Raw genomic sequence first — 20,659 nt, 5'->3', positions numbered from 1 at the left:
TGGTGTTATTAAGCTGTGAATATAGTGAAAATGGGAAAACAGTATTGATCATGCTGTTATATCCTAAATATTTATAGGTTTTGTCTTCTCCAGATTTTCTATATATTTTAAAGCAGTTGATAAGCTGATGTTGCAGTATGGTAACTTTTGATACGCGTAACGCCAGATCTTTATTGACTGTGCAAAACAATGAATGCATCCGGAATTGAACCCAGCTCCTACTTTTTCTTCTGAGCAAACATTTCTCATCCAAATGACTTAGCACGTCAGTGGGAGCTCTGTTTTCCCAGTTACTCATGTAATCCACCATGTGAACTGATGCGTGGCAAGCGCCGAAGTTAAAACAGGTCACCTAAAACAAGCGCTCTTCTCTTTTCTGCTCTCTAGTTACCAGCTAAGACAGGAGTTGTTTCAGCTTCTTAGTGCTAAGCGGCAGTGCAAAGAAGATGAAGACAAATGGCGACAAGAGACAGCTGCCTTCTTCATTCAGGTTGCTTGGAAGAAACAGATGAACCATAGCCCTCTGAAATCGGTTCCGTCATCTAAAAGTCTGAAATCTGTAAACAAAACCAGCTCAGCCATAAAAACCAGCAAGCAGTCCATCCTGAAGCAGATATATGGTAATTTTGTCTTCACTCTTTTTTAAATACCTATGCTTTTATTTTTATAACAGAGTGTATTCTCCTATACACTTCTTACCTAATCATTAGGGATTTCAGCTATTTATAAAAATCAGTCTGAATCTCTGGTATTCTGGGTAATTTTATTTCTGTTGCAGGTTGACAGAAAAAAAAACCCTTCTGTGATTTAAAATGGCTGTGGCTAAAGCCGTTTGAATCACCACGTGGCATGATTCCAGTACGGGTCTTGAGCAACCAAACCTTTCTGTTGCCAGAGCCGCTCACATATATCAATACAGAAAGAGAATAAAGCAATTAAACTGGGGATAGCTGGCTGTATCGACGCACAGTGGCTATCTGGATCACGGTTTAATTTTTTCAAGCAATATTTTAAACTTCTTTGGGGTTGTGTTGATTTTGCTTTAAATGTTTCCATTTGTAAAATACGGTCTTGTCCCATGTTAATAACTTCCTTGTTTGAAGGCATCCAGTCTTTACTGGAAGGGTAAGATCATCTTTTATGATAACACTGAAGTGCTTTGCGCTACGCCTGAACGCGCCTGGTGCCAAGGAAGGCGTCCTGAAGAAACGGGAGAGTAAAAGCGTTCCTTTTAAACCTTGAGTTCCTTTACAGTGTGGATCAACTACATGTACTTTCCCAGGTGGTAAAAGTCACATCTGTCATGGCTCTGTAGTTTAGATAGCCAAAAAGGATATAAATAAATCAATAAATAAAGCTAATAATTTTATTTTCCTTCTTTTTAATAGCAACTTCAAGATGTATCTTATAAAGTTCAGTTGTGGTTGTCCCAATTTTCTGTCGTATATAACATCTCATGAGTTTCCTCATCGTAAATGAGAATACTTTTTAGGGTAAAGTAACGCTGTAGCCTCCTTAAATAGTTTATAGCTATACATAACCGCATCTCTAGGTCAATAAACACAGAGCTGTTCATCTTGTGTGTTACAGGACGTTCTCAGGAAGGCAAAGCGTATCAGCCAGCAAGACCTCCTTCGAAGCTGAAACTTTCTGATGTGCAGCTGGTCTCAGGTAGGACACGTACACTTTAAGAATACTTTAATGTTTATATATAGGTGGGATTGGTTTCATCTGAGAAAAGAAAAAAATAATCTGCTCAAGAAGCAGGATCTCCTATCAAAACACGTAACTACTAACCTGTTGTGATTGCACGCTCTTTCTTTCGCTAATTTTGGACTTATCTGAGCACTATACTTTTATCCTTATGTTGAATCATTTATATGAAAACCTATTTTCACGGGGCTTTTACTAGGAAAGACCTTGATATAATAGACTTGTACACTCATAAGCCAGATAACATTCACCTGTGGTTAAAATGGTTTACAGATGCTCGTATTTTGGTTCAGCAGCAACTAGCCCTATAAAAAAAAAGAGTGGATTTCTACATGTGCCAAGAATTTAGACACCTGTTTGGTAGAAATATATGGTTTAGCACATAGAAAAATAATTGAAAATCCAAAGGTACCCATCCGATCTCTGCCCTTTCTTCTAAAACGGCATAATGGGGTTCCTGCGCTGCGCACAGAGCCTCAGTTATTCCGTAGAGTTTTACTTGCGGTAAGTTTTGAGGCGCTAACGAAACCATGCATTTATTTGCTGCTTAGCTCGGAAGCTGTGTAGTCATTACCAGCTCTTCCTTGGGAAAACCTTACTTGTGTTGTAACTGAAATGGTATGTATGGAGCAGGTATCGGGGCTGCAGGGCTGGCGCGATCAGACTGTCAAGCCGTGCAGGCAGATGGGGCTACGCCACGTAAAACAGAACAGCAGCAAAGAACAGAGGTTGTAAAAGTATTAACAAGGTCATTAAAAGCTGGAACTTTTATGCATTGACAGCTTAAAAATGAAGTTAGAGTACACGGTCATCTCTCCTACTACTGCTTTTCTAAATGCCATTTTTAAGACTTTTTCAAGAGATTTGGGCAGAGAGGAACCTTATGAAATTCAACAAGGGCAAGTGTAGGGTGCTGCACCTGGGGAGGAATAACCCCATGCACCAGTACAGGTTGGGGCTGACCTGCTGGAGAGCAGCTCTGTGGAAAAAGACTCTGTGGAAAAAGATCTGGTGGACAACAGGATGACTATGAGCCAACAATGTGCCCTTGTGGCCAAAAAGGCCTATGGCATCCTGGGCTGCATCAAGAAGAGTGTGGCCAGCAGGTCGAGGGAGGTCATCCTCCCCCTCTACTCTGCCTTGGTGAGGCTGCACCTGGAGTACCGTGTCCAGTTCTGGGCTCCCCTGTTGAAGAAGGACAGGGAACTGCTGGAGAGAGGGTACAGCAAAGGGCTACCAAGATGATTAGGGGACTGGAACACCTCTCTTATGAGGAAAGGCTGAGGGATTTGGGTCTCTTCAGTCTGGAAAAGAGACGACTGAGGGGGGACCTTATCAACACTTCTAAATACTTAAAGGGTGGGTGTCAGGAGGATGGGGCCAGGCTCTTTTCAGTGGTGCCTGGGGACAGGACAAGAGGTAACAGGCACAAACTTGAGCATTGGAAGTTCCACCTAAACATGAGGAGGAACTTCTGTACCCTGAGGGTGGCAGAGCACTGGAACAGGCTGCCCAGAGAGGTGGTGGAGTCTCTGTCTCTGGAGACATTCAAAACCCACCTGGACGCCTTCCTGTGCAACCTGCTCTAGGTGACCCTGCTCTGGCAGGGGGGGTGGACTAGATGATCTCCAGAGGTCCCTTCCAACCCCACGGTTCTATGATTCTGTTATGCACTTAGTGGGGGCTGGGGGCTATGGCAATGTTAGCCCTTCGCCATGTGATGGTTTAGTGCCTTGTTGGCCATTCGGTCTTCATGGTTGTGTCACACATCGTTCCATGGCAGGCCACAGCTAGATAGCAACAAAGCGAATGCTTCAAGGAGCCAGCAGTTCCGATAATTAGCAAAGGGAAGTAAAATACTTTTTCCAACTAGTTTAAGAAAACTTTGAAGTCACAAGAAAATCTGACAGTAGACGTATCCTTGCGTTTGTTAGTACTGCAGGTGAGTTTCTGCCTCATTGACAGAGGTGTTTTTCTTCCACTGTTTGAAAACTGTTTTAATTAAGAGGCCTGACCAGACAGGTGTTTGATTGCCACCTCTTCATGCAGCCATGAATCTAAATTTTAAAAGAGCTTTAGCAAATAATGCTTCTTTTCGTTTAACTTTTCAGGACAACAGCTCTCCCTGTCTTCTGAAATGAAAAGGCTTTCTTGTGAGGGTTGAGCGTCCTTTGCTTTCATAACTTGGTGACGAACGGGATAGTGATAGGAACTCTGCCCAGTTCCTTCAGAACACTACCTACTTTTATTCACCTAATAGGAGCTCAGGGAACTTTAGCCCTTACTTAAAGACAATAACATGTTTTTCATCTGCCTGCCTTTGTGCATGACAACATTACGTTTGTTGGAAAAGTTCAGAGCTGTCAGTGGCTAATGCCAGATCCTCTGTTTCTGACGTAGGTGCCTGGAGTAGGTCAGAATGGACTCTTCACTTTTTGATTCTTCTCTCGCAGAAGGTAGAGCTGGGGGAGGCGAAGGCTGACTGTCAGCTCTACTTTTAATGTTCGTACAGGGGAAAAAAGCATGCAGTGACAAATCTGTGACAGGGACTGACACCAAACAGTTCACTTACTGGCACGAGCAGGCGAAACACTTTGGACTGGGGACGTGCAGGAGGGACTGAACGGAAGTGTGCAAATAAGTAAGGGGGGGGCAGAGGATGCTTGTAGGAAAGGAGTGTGTGATGGCATATACGGACATCAGGCACGTGCTTAAAAATAGTCTGGAAAACAGGGCCTTTATGATTAAAACAAATTTGGAACCTGAAAGTTGTTCCTTTTTAAATATACTTTTTATTAAGTAATGCCTTTCTTCAAATGCAGTAGGTGGTATTTAAAGATGCTCACTGCAGCCATCCAGGTAAACCCGGGGGGTTTTTTGTTTCACTGTAGACATCAAAGTGTGTTTATAGAGTTACAAAGGAGGAGGTTTTTGCAATTCTTGGCATTAGAAAGACATCCTTAAGATGTGCTGGTTTCACCCCCGCAATGAAATGTTCAGATTTGCACTGGGGCTGACCTTGGCTAGAATGGGATAAAGCACTGAATGTTTGCATCTAATCTCTACAAAACTGGGACCGGAAAACACAAATATTATTTATAGCACAGTACAGTAAATAAAAACATTGAATTCACCAGACATTCACCGCACTCAAAGCTGAGAACAGGCAGCTGTCCTGGTCTGAGGACGTTCATGTTTGCTTTCTAATAATTCAGAGTGTGCTCGCTTTAGCCCTGGCCTGGCTTTCCCTACCTTCTAGAAATGACCCAGTACTTAACGCTGCTAAATATTGCTCAACAAAGTCTCTTGCTGCTCTTCAGCAAACTCAAGCCAAGACCATTGTGTCATCAACTGAGGCGGCAGCCTGGAAACCTGCCTTCGTTTATGAGGGTAAAGCTCAAGTCGAGCTCCATTATTACAGGCTGCGTTAAATGCAGGCAGTAGCCGGCTGTGTAAGCTGTACCAGATGCCAGAACTTTTACTACGGATAATCAGAAGTGAGATGTCAGGAAGAAAGGCCCGTTCTTTTCCTGGTAGATTCATTGTTCATGAATTTCTAGAACACAGCGTAGATTAAACTTCTTTTTATCCCCTGGAGTTACTCATCAAAACCATTTTGTTCTTTTACAGTAAACAACCTACAGTGTGTTAATTTGCTGGAGAACATGGGAAAATCCAAGCAATTTTCATACAACATGAGGCCAACCACTGCTGCGAAATCAAAAAATACAAGACTCAAGCACTAAGCAAAACTGACTGTGTGGAATTTAAAAAGCACCTTCCGGTACAACTGTTATCTTCCGTAACATACAAATCACCTACAACATATTAAACTTGAACACATTTGCAATTTTGTATTATCTCATGCCAAGCAGACTTCTAAGGAGTTGGACTCATTTTGTGTACAAATTAGTTTTTTAATGCGGCTATTAATTTATTTACTGACAGGATGAAATCCGAGTTGCATTTGGAAACAGCAAACGAAGCGCAAAGCCCAGCATTGCAGTGGAGTTGCAGGGGCTCCCCCAAGTTTTCCATTGTCAAAAGTAGGATTGTTGAATGTGTTCAAACGCAGTTTCAAAGGAGAGGGGGAACTGCGCTAAAGATGTAACGGTTCCGGAATAGCGTTGTTCAGTTTTACCTCATTTATTAAATGTATTTCAAAATCTAAAAAAGGAATGGAAGAACAGCCTTCATGGTCCGCTTCTGTACGAAAGAAACAATTGCGTCTTAGCTAGCTCTGGGCTGGGAAGGAAACGCGGAGATGTTGACCAAAAAATACTCCGTAAATAAATTGCTTTCCACAGCCTATAGAAATTGTTAGAGGGGTGTTTTCTACCCTTTATCACCAATTTTTTCCATATTAATAATTATTTTTATACATGCACAAAGAGAGTTTCAACAGAAAGCAAGAAACCTATTCTAGAAGAAAACTTGTTCTTATAATAGCTTTGGAGCTGCCAGTGTACAGTATTTACCTTGCACAAAGTATTTAAAAATATGAACTCAGCAAAAATAAAACAATTTTACTCTAGTTTCAAAGTATATTGTTTTCTCTTTTTTCTTCTAGTTGGTGTTAGATAATTTTTTAATTTTTTTTTAATTAGTATGATGCTTTGAAACAATAGATGATTGGAGTGAATACAGGTCTGTTTCTCTGCAAGCACATAAAGCTCTGGGGAGACTGGATTTTCTTTAACAGCCCTCACTGTGGTCACCACATCTACTAAACCAACGTCTAAAGTAACGTCAACTAACATTGCTAAAGTAACATCTACTTGCTTGAAAAGAAAGGCAATAGAGGCGCGCAGATCTTTGTAAAATTTTTATTCTGTTTCACTTACAAAAAAATTGACAAGCTTTGTTCCAACATCTTCCATTCAAAACTAAATAGAAGTAAATGCTTTACAAATAAATGCAGTTCGACCTCTTTAATACACGGCGTTTATAGGGCCGGGTCCCTGGGGGTGAGAGGCAAGGTAGATGTTGAAACAGTAATGGAGGTCTGTCAGCCACTGCTCTTGAACTTCACCACTCTTCAGCGTCTAGAAAGAAGGGGAAAAAAAACCATTAAACTCAGTATCACCAACAGCATTTGCAAGGCTTCGCTCTGTTTTTACAGTTAGTCAGGTGCGCTGTTAAAGGTACAAGATGGCCTCGTTCACCTGCACACAGTGACATTATTCTTCTCCTTTGTATATTTCAACACCGTATGTCTGTTAAAGCCAAAATAATAAAGTGTTAGAACTTGCTACACTAAGTCGGTGCTACATTATGAAGCGTGTGAATTACACCAGATGTGATTTCCTTACTCTTGATTACAGTGCCTTGCTTACTTTCCAATTCTGCAATTTACAGTCAATTAAAATGCAAATGAGCATGGTTCTACTAAAGCAGGAGAGCTCAGTACCCCCCAGTCTCCAGGAGAACTGCTACCAACAGACCAACACAGCCCACAGGCCGGTAATTCACTCTCCTTTGCATTCCCGAGTAGTTAAAACACAACCCACCCACAGTGGAACATCACAAAAACTAGCCCAGGCATTTCCAACGCCAAAGGAACTCAACCACCTCATTCTCTGTTAGAGAACCTGCCTGATACTGTCCTACATCTGCTTTCGCCACCGCTGAGGTTACGTTTCTGGTAACAGAGTTTTTAAGAGCCACTAACAGATACGCGTGGCTTGCTTAGTCACACCTGTGGGACACACAAACTCTCTGCGCTCAAAACCAGTACGAGCTTTGTGCGAAGGCAGCTTCAGATTCTTCTTCTGAAGAGAGAAGCAACTGTAAGAGTCTCAAGGCCACTGGAACGTAGACGCATGAATAGAAGGGCCGGGTTTTGCAATATTTGAAAGAGTATTTTGCACCGTGCGTTATTTGTCTGAGTTAATAACATCTTTGTACACCTATTTATCGGAGCAGGGGTATACGGAAGAGACTAGTTTCTTATTTTGGGCCAGCTCTCCCTCAGATGGGCTGTGTAGGCAATCCGCTTCCAGTGGAAGCCAACTGCTGGCCAGGGCCGCTGGATTGGGTGCAACCTAAACTTCGGAACTCTCATCTGTGCAGTGAGCACAGGAGCTCGGACAAGTAGCAGCCTTCTGCGCAGCCTGGACTTCCAAGACAAATAAAAGACAATCACAACTTGTGTTTTGCTAAACGTCCGTTCTTCGTGTTCGCAATAATTCTTAAACCTCGTATATACCCTTGTGACCCGTGGGAGACAAGGAGGAGTTTCATACCATGATGTCCTTGATAATCTGTTGCACCAGAAATTCGTTTGTGATCATATGGCTCCTGAGCTGACCGTGTTGCATTAGTAAGCGAAGCAACTGAGCAACAACGGGCAGTTCTTCCTGACAGATCCTGCTGACTTGCAGGCTTTGCAGCATCAGCCTCAGTAACCGCGGCAGGAGTGCTAATGCAGAAATGCACGATCCCCACAGCATATCCCTGAGAGGGAAAAGAGAACAAAAATGGAAGTGATCCAGGACACGCATTTCAACTGTGCTTCTGTGAACGAGCCTCACAGCTGCACAAGGCAACCTGCCTCTGTGAATTCAATCGTGCCAACTGCCTTCAACATCGTTAGTGCTGAAGCAGAAAATTTGTACCAGAAAATGCTAAACTTGAAAATATTCTAAAGTTATGTACGGCATTAGAAAAAAATTTAAGGTTCTGTCCTGGAGCTACAAACGTTGCTGAAGCTCTTACAGAGGGTGATTTCTGCTTGGCGAGGCCGGGAAGAGGTTTTTGTTTCAGTCGTTGTTCAGGTACACCTGAATCTTTACTTAAGGCTCGTAAGAAATCAAACAATGGAATCAGCTTTTTGTGATGTGCAAGTCATTAAATACAGTAAGTGAAGAGGACTCCAGCTTTAAAAAACACACCTAAAATTTGAAGTAAGCTTTGAACAACTTTCCTGTATATGGAACCGTTAGAGGAAAAAATCTTAGGTTTAAACTATTTAAAGACATTTCTGTTATACAGGTAAATAAACTTATTTAAATCTGGTATCTGTAGCTTTTTTTTTTTAAATTCAAATGGATTTGCAGTCTATAAAACGATGCCTGAGAAGTTTTGTTAAAGCTGAAATAGGAAGTCAGTTAAGAGTACAAGCTTATAAAGCCAAATCCTTTGCATGTTGCTTTTCAACATATGTAATGAAACTAAAGGCTAAAGCTAAAGATTAAGGTATAAATATCCACCTTTCTAAAGTCAGGATGGTTCTGACATCTAACTAGAACAATTTGAGATGAAACCTTCTTCAGTTATTGTTTTAAATAATTCCAGCTAACTTTGCAGGTGTTTTTCTTAAATCCAAGTACTGTTTTGAAGTAAGCAAAAGACAGACGGCAAAATAAATTGGGGGGACGGGGGGGGGGGGTATCCTTTCATTTGACATCTCTAAATACTTGTGGGTATAAAGGCAGAGACAATTAACACGGGAAGAAAAGCAGCGTTACCTTTTCTGTACGTGTTCTGCATCCTCTTTGTCTAAAGTCAGCAGGAAGTAGAGAAGACTGTAACAGCAAGAGGCTAAGAACTTGTGCAGGGTTTCACTGAGGATGCAGGCTTGATCCAAGAGCTTATTTATGGCACATAGAACAGATCCAGCTGTGCTATCGGGAATTACAACCAATCCAACCTGTATTAAAACAACAAAAAAAACCCCAAAACAAACAAAACAAGTTTATCACTTTATACCCAAGTTTTTCTGCTGGTACAGACGCACGTCTGGAGATGAATGAATCTCTCTCATAGCGTGACACGTATTACTTTGTTTCTGTTCAGCTTCTCCACGCTACTGCATTTTTTTCAAATCCATGTTTTCCTAAGAAATTGCCACCTATACCACCAGAAGGCTAAACCGGCATCTTCACTCCATCCCCTCAAAGTAAACTCTCATCTCAAACACATTTTTTAAAAAACCCCACTGCTTTGAGCCTTGCTCTGAAAATGGTACAGGCACAAAGCCGCCCTTCCCTGTCTTCAAACGGCAGCGAGCAGTCGCTGAGGTAGAAGGAAACTCCGATTTTCTCTCCAAAAAGAAAAGCTTCTTCTGGATCGTCATGAGGGCGAGTCTCCTTAGGAATCCAGCAGGCTCAACAGGAACGAGAGCGTTATGAGCCGAGTTAAATTAAAGCTAATGAAACAGATTAACGAAACAGGCCTACAGCCGGGGCGATGCTCTTCTGTTGTTAAAATGAGAACCATCTAAAGTAAGGATTTTATAGGCATGATAAATAATTTAGCAAACATTCTTTTTTGGGTAGAGGCAGTGAATTCAAAAGCAGTTTAAATTTTGAAGTGCTGTTGAGTAACTATCCTAGATTTTTGTCCTGTAAGCCTGTAAAAAAAAAAAAATTCATCCATTGCTACCGCTGCACCATTTATCTTATTACAAAACTAATTTAAGGAGTTTTAGAGCAGCCTAATTTGCTCGCCTGCAAGTACATTGGTTTAAACTGACGGAGGCAGTTGGTTCGCTTACCAAGGTCAGCCGTTTCTTTTAGAAATGTTTAGAAAAAGATCAATAAAGTACAAGCTACAGAAATGCAGAATGTATTTCATCGGTATGATTACTCAGGCGAGGTAAGAGATAAAGAACAATGATAGACTCAAACTTTTAAATACTTCCAGTCTAAGACACCAGGTGTATTTCAAGGCCACGAGCGCAGATCACTGTCGCGAGCTGACCCTGCCCCAGGCAGCTGCAGAGGCAGAAGGGTGGTGTTCCTGCGTGACAAGATGGACTGCAGCTGTCACCGAGACCCTGCTGAATACTACAGGATGTTGAGGCACGAAGTGACAAAAACTAATAACGATGTTCCTGGCCAACCACAACGAGGAAATAATGCTAGCGAGCTCGATGGACGTCTGCATATGAAGACGCATCCTGAAGATCACGTGAGCCATCGGTGCTGACGAAAGAGGCCAGTGGGCCAGTCTGGAAGATGACGTGAACACAGACGTTTCCATGTACACAAACCCAGCAGATGAGACCGCTCACAGGAGTCCCCATATAGGCTGTTGCCTACACGGTGCCTTTCTTCCCTGTTAGGTGTCATCATCCACTTAGAGCTCTTGGGCAGCACCCTCATCAACTATAAAAATCCACTTAACTGCTCTCAAAGGGCCAGTGCAGTGGAATGCATAAGCTGACTTAAAAGTTGTGATTTAAGTCAACATCCACCCCCAAAAATCAGTTATAGGTGAGCTTTGGTCTAGTAATTTTTCAGTAGGGCTCCATACAGGGAACTGCGGTTACTTTTTAGATCGCGGAACCATCTCGAGATGAGGACAGAGAGGTCCCCCCTCTCGGCAGGCAGCATCACGGGTAACTGCAAATTCTGTCCCGTACAATTCCGCCACCCAGCTCTGGCTTTGCCATCCCCATCAGGATGCGAAGGGGAAGACAGACTGTAAATCTCATCTAAAGCTGCTAGTCGCTCTCTTCAAAAGCAAACCAAACCAAAACAAGAAGCCTTTCCTTTACGGCTGTCCTGGCTTAAAAAAAGAAAGCCGAACTAGTCACAAACCAGAGCAAAAAAATCCATGTAAGTCTGGATACCAACAGTTATTAAGATATTTTTTAAAACTCTGCTAATCTTGTTAAAAAACTTTTACAAATTCTGAAATTACACATGAAGTACATGGAATGAGTGGATTTGAGGATTAACGAGACTGTTAGAAGATTTATCGCAAGGAAGATAACCTAGAAGACAAAACGGTACTTACCAGATATTTACAGATGCCGGTCTGGAGAATGTCAAAACACTGACTTTGGGAAGGTATAGTGGACAAGCTGTGACAGATCATCTGTTTTAATAAAACAAAAGTTATATTTAAGTACTCCACATGCAAGCAGCAGTCATTCACTGTGTAATCATACTTTGTTGACAGACCTAAATACAAAGTACCCATTGGGGAGACATAGCACCTTTGTCTCAAAGTATTGATTCTTTACAGTGTATAAGAGTAACATTGTCAACATAAATTATTAAGTGTTTAAAGAGATGACACCGTTAGTTTTTCTGGCAGTGGCTTTCTTCATTTTATCTATGTCATTGAAGTAGGCGGCCAAAAATACCCTATGCAGGAACAGTGCCACACCGAGCCTCCAGCTGCCTTTCCTCGGAGCTGAAGCATTGCAGAAAACTACTCCACAAATAACTTTATCCAGCATCAAACAGAGGAATCACAGTGAAACGGGACGGAAAAATAACGTGACAAAGAAGAAAACAGCAAAGATCCATTTCCAACTTATTTTCCTCTACACTGCCCAAAATGTCATGTTCAAAGATGATACCGAAGTCTTACAGACTACAACGGGAAATCTTGTTTCCTGAACTGGCAAAAACTTGCCGGTGCTTATATGAACAGGCACTAGCAAACTGCATTAGCTGCCCAGAGGCAGGACAGAAAGAGGTTTAAAAAAATAAAAACAAAACACAAAGTAAAAAAACCCCACAGTAGTGAAGTGAAGACTCAGGTCTTAATTTTTTTGCCAGGTTAGGGGTGGGGGGAGGAAAGAATTGACCAAGACCCCATGAAATGCTATATGGCTCCTGGACAGGATAAAGCACCCAGACTCCAGCAGATGTGCTAGTGAGCTGTGCTGCAGTCCTCAGCAGGTGGCTGTCTTGGTTCCTCTTTTCCTTCCCATCTATTGCAATAATTTGCAAAGTAGTCAGAGAGCTTGGATGACCTCCCTCTCTCTGTTCACGTGCGTTGCTTCTCCCACCAGTGTCATCTGAAGCCTCCAGAAAGCAGCAGGCACAGGCTGAGTGCGATACTAGACCATTAGCAATCATGAACGTCCTGCTAAGGACAAGGAAGATGGAAGAACCCATACATGAGGAATGGAATCCTGTTTGTACTTAAGGGAATCAGAAAGAGAACAGCAAGGTCAGATGTTTGAGGGAAGGGAGAATTTCGGTTTCTGAGTTTTACACATATCTCGGCTAAGCAAAACGCATGCCTCTAAGCTACCTTGCTGACCAAAGAGAGCTAAAGAAAACTTTCACAGAATGATCTGACTTGAGGGATTAAAATTCTGTGGTAGTGTCCTGGTTTTGAGACTTAGGCTGAATCAGGGCAGGTCGAGACACCTAAACAAGAGATAATGACAAAACAGAAAATATCACCCGTGTTGTGTCACAAGTAAGAGTGCACGACATTTCCAGCTGAAGGGAAAGGGGGAAAGAAAGAACGGGGGAAAGAACTGTTAGCTCAAGGTCCCGTGGTACGAAAACTCAATCCTAAATAATGTGGATGCCAGTGGTGGTCTCATCAAAAATGGCCAAGCAGTATCCTCTGTGGTGAGAGAAAAGCGTGCTCAGCTTTTTTCCAGAATTCTATGCCACACATGCTCTTAGCCCTGCTTAAACTGGCCAAATTCAGGAGATCCTTAACACAGCTGCTTGACGGAACACAGTGCTGTCAGGACACTGCTCGTGTTCATCAGTATTACAGGGGTAATTGTGCAAGTATTTTCTTTGACTAGTAGGACTATGTAAAAGACAATTTTATAGATATTCTTGCATTGAATACCCTTATTTTTGATACTGTCCATTTACTTAATAATGAAATAATATTATTAAAGCTGCGTACCCCATCCTAGACACGGCAGTGCTTCTCAACGCTGCAATTTGAAAGCGACAAAATATTAAGTACTCTGGAATATTCCCAAGAAAAGCACTCAAAACATCTGCAGTGTCAAGGAATAAAGTCAAGCTGAGACAGAGGTTACTACTGGGGATCGTCACGTCAAGTACAAACTCTGACGCCAACCTGACCTAGTATTTTAACGAGTAACACTTACACAAAAGGCAAAGCTACATTGATGAAATCTGTCGGCTGGCAGCTCAAAGCTGAGAAACCCAGCCAAGACAGGAGGCTTGGACTAACCTACAGAAAAGATCACATGGGTTTGATGAATAACAGATACAGAAAAAATGCAGTGAAACCAAAGTGGCGGGTCACACGCTTGGAGACCACTAAAAACTTCTGCTCGCAACTGGGAGTTTTTAAGAGTTGGAGATAGGAGAAAAATCTCTGCGTAACAACTGACTACAAGGTGGTTGTGATAGAACCATGAAATGGGCAAATATCACTTCAGGACGGAGAAATAAAGATAATCATAACAGAAGTGATCAGACAGAGTACTGATCCCCTGTTCAGTAAGACCCTATTTAGGCTACTTCTGACATACTGTGCAAAATAGGAGTCACTCACTTTCAAGAAAGGTCAATTCAAACTGAAGGGGCACAGAAAAAAATCGCACAAAGAACAGAGGTTGGGTCTCACAGGTGTCAAGAGAAAGGACTTAACCTGCCTAGACTGGCAAAACTATACCCGAGAAGGGATATTACACTGACAAATACAACAAAGAGGTGAAAACTGCTGCAGGAAGACAAATATAACCAAACAGCAACAAAAAATAAAGATGGTCATAGCTGGTTGGGAATGCAGATGAGATGGAAATTAGGAAGGATGATTGTGAAAGGGGAAATGCAGGAGACATTTGCTGCTCATAAGACAGAGCTCGGAAGTTCACAAGGGGGATATGCCATGTGCTTGTGAGCACACAACACTAGACAGAGCATGCTTGAGAGATCCCTTCTAATTCAACGCATACCCACATGAGGTCAACAAATGAAAGACCTTGAAGGCAAATCCATGAGGTCCACACAGCAGACTAAGGTTTCATCATGAAGAAAACCGGTATTAATATTTCACCCTTAGGACTACATCCCTAGAATAGGCCTGCCAGTCCACTGAGGTTCTCCCTGAGATGACAACTTGTAGGAGCGTTTTGTATCGGGTACAATTCACCAACACTCAAGACTCTTCCAGAATTGCAAGCAAAAGGGGCATCATACCACTAAAGAGCAGCACATTTCCTTAGAAGGTTTGTGGTAAAGCGCATTGGCAAGGTAGTTTTTCAACCTTTCAGATCTTTCTGACCCTCAAAATAGCACCACGGTCCCCTGACATCCAGTTCTACTTTCCTACGATTAAGTGGGAGAGGCAATCCTTTTCAATTCCATAAATTAAATCCTACTTGAAATGGCTTTCATAACAAATGCCTGTTCTAAAAAGTGAAACTGAAACGTTATTAGACATGGAAATGAAAAGCAAAGAAAACTTAATTATCACATGAAAATTAGTATTTTTTCCTGACAATTTATTTTCCTTAGGCAAGGGTTTGCATGATGTTTAATTTCCATAATAAAATGTCACAGCTGATTCATTATTTTACATTTGATTAGCATTTACCACATTTTTGGTGCATTCATAGATTGGTTTTGGACCAAAGCCAGAGTAGTTTTGTTTCAGAGTATTACTGAAGTGAATGGACAGAGAACGAGCATTTCTGATTGCAGGGGAGTTTATATCTTTTCGAGGCAAGTATTTTATAACACATTTGGTTTAGGTTTAGAGGCTTTTTTTTTTTTTAAATTTTGTTTGAATGTCCCCTTGAATAAATTAAGCCAAAGAAAAGCATTCTCTTAAATACGGGGATTATCTGTTAGCATTATGCAGCAAATACTACAGGCTCCGTAATCCACTGGCAGTTTTTCAAACCAAATCTTATTGATTAGACAAGCCCAATTATCCGTCACACTCATGAGCCACACAAGTACAACGGGAGGTTCCCTACTACTGCTTCAGAAAATCGTTACTACACAGGCCTCCTTGCCTGCCATACTGAAGACCTACTCCAACAATAGCCAGCTAAAATGGGAAAACCAAACAAAACAGGCTTTTCATAGCTCTAATGTACAGAGAGAGGAATCCATCAGCTTAATATGGCTTATCTGTAAGATGCTCTAACTCCAAAAGGCAGAGCTGAGACGACCCAAGGCAGCCCAGTCTCCATCTGAGCTCTTGTGGCGACAGGAACACACACAAATGATGAACCAAGAGTAATATTTTGTTCATTATTTAACTGTTTCCACTCCTTAAATCACTCAATGCTTCCCATAATGTGATAGAATCCGACTCAAAGAGCCTCGAGGGAAGTATTTTATCAGTAACTCACGAAGGCAAATCTGCATATTATTTCAAGCTTAATCATGCTGCAAAGTACTCTTTTTCAAAGAAAAATACCTTCCTCTGAAGACACACGCAAAGTGTGAGCACAGAGAGGAACAAAACAAGCAAGAAAGATAACAGATGAAGTATTTTAGCGAGCCACTCTGTGAAGTCGGACCAAAGACAGTTCAGACTCCAAGAGAAGTGATTTTATTGAAAAAGAAAAGTTGGCACACACCAGACACTATATCCTAACATGAACTTTAAAATATATTTTTCAATTCACATCGACATCCACCTCCAACACGGGTAACTAAAACGTAACAGGCTGTTCTGCAGCCAATTCCCAAGCCCTTGTGAAATGACTGTTTCGAGCAGGGCTCTCTCCAGTGTAACGTGTTACTGCAGAGCGTAGAAAACGAGAAGTTTTCAGGTGATGGGGCAGGCAATGAAGCTTGTCGTCTGAAGCTTGGCCAGCTTCCCCTGAAGCACCCAGCTTATCAGACAGTGTACTCCCCTGACAGGTGCTGCTTCTCTTTCTGAAATAAATTGATTTGACAGGGCAATATTAACAGTGCCCTGAGTTGTTGAGAAAGCCGCGTACAACAAGAGATCTTTGTTCATCTGCCTTGGCTAAGCTCACAGGGGCGGATGTGAAAGGTATTCCTGATTCAGTGACTCCAGGAAAAAAAAAGAAAACACCACCACAAAAAACCCCACATGAAATCCCCACACAATCATGATAAACACAAAGCCTATGTTAAAAAAAGAAAAAGCCAAAAAGAAGGAATGGAGTCTGCAATAGAATATTACAGAGGTGGGCAACAGGGGGAAAAAACCACTATGGGACTAATTTTACATTCGGGGTAGCAAAACAGAAATACAGGAGCTTGTTTAAGAATCACAAATGCTTTAGAACATGCACTGTGTCCCGCATCTTGACAGAGTACATATTTCCAAAGACTTAAAAGGATTATGAAACACAGTTAATGTCTAATTGCTGGCTCAGAAACAGGGTGACCGCAGCACACAGACTCATCTTGCATCTGTTGAACTGTGGCGATTGCCTGTCTGCAGACTCCTTGGCTGTGGCACGCAGTCCGGTCTCAAACCGATATTAAGAGTCAACTAAACCAAGTGAAGTTATCTTTATTTGCCACTGGACAAAATACATGAGTGACAGTCACCACTGCTCACCTCCTGAGTAACAGTTTGATTATGTGTTTAAACCTGGGTACCAGCAAGATTTAGTGATAGGAGGCAGAGAACTACGGGCTAGAGACAATCCTACTGTCTCACCAAGTGACGGGCATTTCTGAAAATATTATTCTTTTGTCAGCAAAACCAGGCTTTATGCTCAACTGCTACTGTGCTATCCAGGAGCAGACAAAGCTGTACCTGAAAAATGGCATAGGTTTGGTTCTCAGAGACATCTTACAAAATTTGAAGAAAAGACACCATGAAATAGCTTTGCTACCCAAGGAGCTTTTGTTTCATCCTCTTACAGCCATAATAAGCCCTTCTTTCACAGCTCTGCAGCTTTCTCACAGCTATAAAACATCACCACGAACGAGTCCTCCTTCTTGTGGATGCCTCCCTGTCAGATCACGTGCAGGAAGGTCAAAGGGATGTCTGATGTACGTCTCCAAATTCATCTGCCTGCCCCCTCCCCAAAAAAAAGGACTTGAAAACGCAGAAAACTGTAGACTTAAAAACCCAGCTCTTGTCCCACAAAGCCTGCCTTTTGCAGCAAATTTAGTTTAGGTATCACAAAGCAGGATGTGAATTTATAGCATAACGTGCAGTAACTGTGGAGATGTTAATTCACATTAGTTACACGCAGTAACATGTGAGCTCCCAGCTACAAAATGTCACAAGATAAACTAGACGTATAAGATGCGGGCACAACAGAGCACTGGCCTGAAGATCAAGTTAGGTTTTTTGGTGTTTGGGTTTTATTGCTGGGTTTTTTTGGTGGTGGTTTTTGTTTGGGTTTTTTTTGGTTGTTGTTGTTGGATTTTTTTTTTTTTAAGTTGTAAGCTTCACATCCCAAGAAAATTATGGAAGAGACCTTTGAAAGTGAGTTTTATTCATTTTAGGAGGTATTACACTTATTTATATAATTTCTCCTTTTTGGGGGGGGGGGCAGGATTTGCATTGCTTTTCAAGGAAAAAAACCCATTATTTTAATTTCTAAACATTAAACTTGGATACGATGTAGTTTTACATAACACTAATGGGCTTGTACAGAGGTTTTTTTACCCTCCTTAAAGAGGGTAAAAATGACAGCATATTTCTAGTTCAGAAAGGATACTATTTACCCTCAGCTGCTTTTTCTTCCCCAGTGTAACTCTAATCTGGAAATCTCAATAAAGACCACAAGTTGAAATCTTACAGGGACTTGAAGTGAAAATCTTCATTTAAAAAATGTAGTGTTTTTTCTCAAGTGTTAATCTGCTTAAAGTTAAGCTTCAGCACTGCAATTCCACCATCTACTTCTCAAGACAAACATCCTTGCAGGACTTTTAATTTACATGCTATCTTTAATGATTTATTGTAATTTTCCACAGCATATCAGTGCAGATACAGCCTTCCCAACTCCACTTTATGAGACATCTCTGGTTTTGACACACATTAGTGTATTAAATTACATGCATCCCAAGGTTTTTGAATTCAAGACTGCTTTTAAAACCAGCTGACCTTCCCTAGTGTTTGCTCTTAAACATTTTAAACATTTTGTTGAGTATTTTGTTTCTTCAAGCGAGTTAATGTGCTCAGTATAACTCTAGAATCTCGACTTCGAGCAGAACTTTTGAGTTATTGTTTGCTTTCCCCCTCCAAAACGTTCAAGCGTCAAACACCAAATATTACAACAGAAATTATCATGTACACATGGTTACCTTGTTAAACTCTTCATTCCTGTTGGCGCTATTTCATCTGACACTGGCAGAGCAATTCAATTACCGGGGAGTGAAGAATATTACCGACAAACACTATGGCACAGTTAAAATGAACAAAGACTGAAGCCTCTTCCCTAAGGCTGCAACCATGTATTCCGAAGCCCCACCTATTTCAGCTACAGGGGTATGATTTTACATAATTGGCTTTAATAAGGCAGAAGTCATTTTACATCGAAGTTGCTCCAGAAAAGGAACCAAGGTTTCCACATTTAACACATCTTTTAGACAAAATATGAAGATTAACCTTTGCAGCTACGCAAAATGGCATTTAAAGGGACAATTTCCTTAAGCATTTCTCCTTAAGCGAAAATCACCATTAGCTAAAAGCTTCCACAAAAAAATAACACGGCTTCAGATTTCCAATACACCAATTACCACTCTCTAGACAAAAAAAAGTTACAACGTCCATCTTAAAACAGTTTTGTTATAAACGATTGAAAAGCATTAATTTCTATGAGAAGTGCATTTGTTTGGCCTTTTCACCAATTTTGGTTAGCCACATGCTACCAAGCGCACCAGTCACATTAACACTCCCAGAGTCCAAACTGCCATTTGAGAACGCCGCAAGTTATTCTTTTCCTTCGCACAGCTTGCTCTTTCTCCAGAGGCACACCTTTTCTTCCACATCTCTGGCGTGCATACATTAAATTCCCTCTTACAGTTCACGACCGTTAGAAATACATTCCACTCACTACACAGTACAGCGAGCTAGCGACAGACACCTGGGACTGCCTTCCTCTGGATTTGAAAACGAAGACGAGCAGGGAGCAATAACGCCAACAAGCCATGGACTCCTACAGATTCATGCCTGGGACCCTTCATCCCTTGCCCCTCCGTTTCTTCAGCGCCGTAACCCCAACCTGCTCCTGCCTCACAACCCCCCCAACACCCCCACGGGCCACGGGCTGGCACTTGCTGAGCCTGATCCAGAGCAATGCACGTGGAATGCAGGATGCAGAAACCGAGTTATAAACTGCCTTGTGCTAATCTAGAGGTTTTTTCTCTTACATCTGCTTTTTTCCCCCCCCATAAAACTTACAGGCAACTAGTATTTGCAACTTTATTCTTTTAGAGAGCCAAAAGCTAGCCAATGGTTTAGACAAAACTAGTGGCAGAAGAGAAGAGGAGGATGGATGGACGGACTAATAATAATAATCTGATCGGTAGTCTCATTTATCCATAGGAAACCAGGCTGTCAAATCCTAATTCCATCATTTCCTTATTTATTTTCTCTTTTAAATGAACAATTGTCAACATAAAGTTGAAGCCTGAATGCTGCCTGCTCTGCAGCCAACGGAGGGCTGTTCTCACTTGCTAGGTATTTTTAATCACTACAAATATTTTGCTTAACATTACAGCATCATCATAAACTTCCTTATTCAGCAAGGGAAAGCATGAAAGACTGAGCACTCAGAAGCTGTGCCGCTCTACTCAGTTCCACCAGAAGCGTGACTAATTCAAGATGGGTTTTATTAATTCCTGCAGCACTTCTTTATTGAAATAATTTTCTGTCACAGCTAAAAATATTTTGATTCGAAAACTGTGTCACACCTTGAACTAAGCCTGCTTGGAAGAAAGTGGCCTCCAAACTTACCTCCCTCAAACTCAATGCACATAGAGTCATCATATCATACTGTCTTTCAAGACATCCTAGAAGAGCCTCATGATTTACCGGCAGTTTTCCTCTCCCTGGAGGCTGCAGCTCTGGGTTTTTTGAGGGGCTTGTTGCTGTTTGGTTTATTTTCTAGTAGAGTAGCTTGTTCAATGCCTGGTGGAAACCACTTACTCTACAGAAAGTACTCCTTTGCAACTTTGTTGACAAAGGTTGAACTTAAAGGTTTTTCCCAAGTCAAGATTATTTAAAAAAAAAAAAAAACCACCACAAACAAACCAAAAACGTTCCAGCCTCCAAATCTCAAAGTTTTTATAGACTACAGTCA

The 20,659-nt window shown here is 41.6% G+C and overlaps 2 protein-coding genes across 11 annotated transcripts in view; one reads left to right on the top strand and one right to left on the bottom strand.

The window, feature by feature from the left end:
* The window catches only part of INVS (inversin), a 101,348-nt gene extending 95,101 nt beyond the window's left edge, over positions 1-6,247 (top strand). For all 6 annotated transcript variants that reach the window (XM_074576459.1, XM_074576458.1, XM_074576461.1 and 3 more), the window contains 3 exons: positions 388-620; positions 1,591-1,671; positions 5,344-6,247. In XM_074576459.1, the coding sequence (XP_074432560.1) occupies positions 388-620; positions 1,591-1,671; positions 5,344-5,459 (430 nt within the window). In that variant the 3' untranslated portion in view covers positions 5,460-6,247. The remainder of the gene's footprint in view (positions 1-387; positions 621-1,590; positions 1,672-5,343) is intronic.
* A 276-nt stretch (positions 6,248-6,523) lies between these two features.
* Positions 6,524-20,659, bottom strand: part of TEX10 (testis expressed 10) — a 60,260-nt gene continuing 46,124 nt past the window's right edge. For all 5 annotated transcript variants that reach the window (XM_074576469.1, XM_074576465.1, XM_074576468.1 and 2 more), the window contains 4 exons: positions 11,458-11,538; positions 9,183-9,364; positions 7,959-8,169; positions 6,524-6,758 (listed from right to left, as the gene is read on the bottom strand). In XM_074576469.1, the coding sequence (XP_074432570.1) occupies positions 6,645-6,758; positions 7,959-8,169; positions 9,183-9,364; positions 11,458-11,538 (588 nt within the window). In that variant the 3' untranslated portion in view covers positions 6,524-6,644. The remainder of the gene's footprint in view (positions 6,759-7,958; positions 8,170-9,182; positions 9,365-11,457; positions 11,539-20,659) is intronic.

This window comes from Larus michahellis, chromosome 2 (assembly GCF_964199755.1).
Source record: "Larus michahellis chromosome 2, bLarMic1.1, whole genome shotgun sequence".
NCBI classification, from domain to species: domain Eukaryota; kingdom Metazoa; phylum Chordata; class Aves; order Charadriiformes; family Laridae; genus Larus; species Larus michahellis.
Note: the sequence above shows the minus strand (reverse complement) of the source record. Positions and strands in the feature narration are given on the sequence as shown.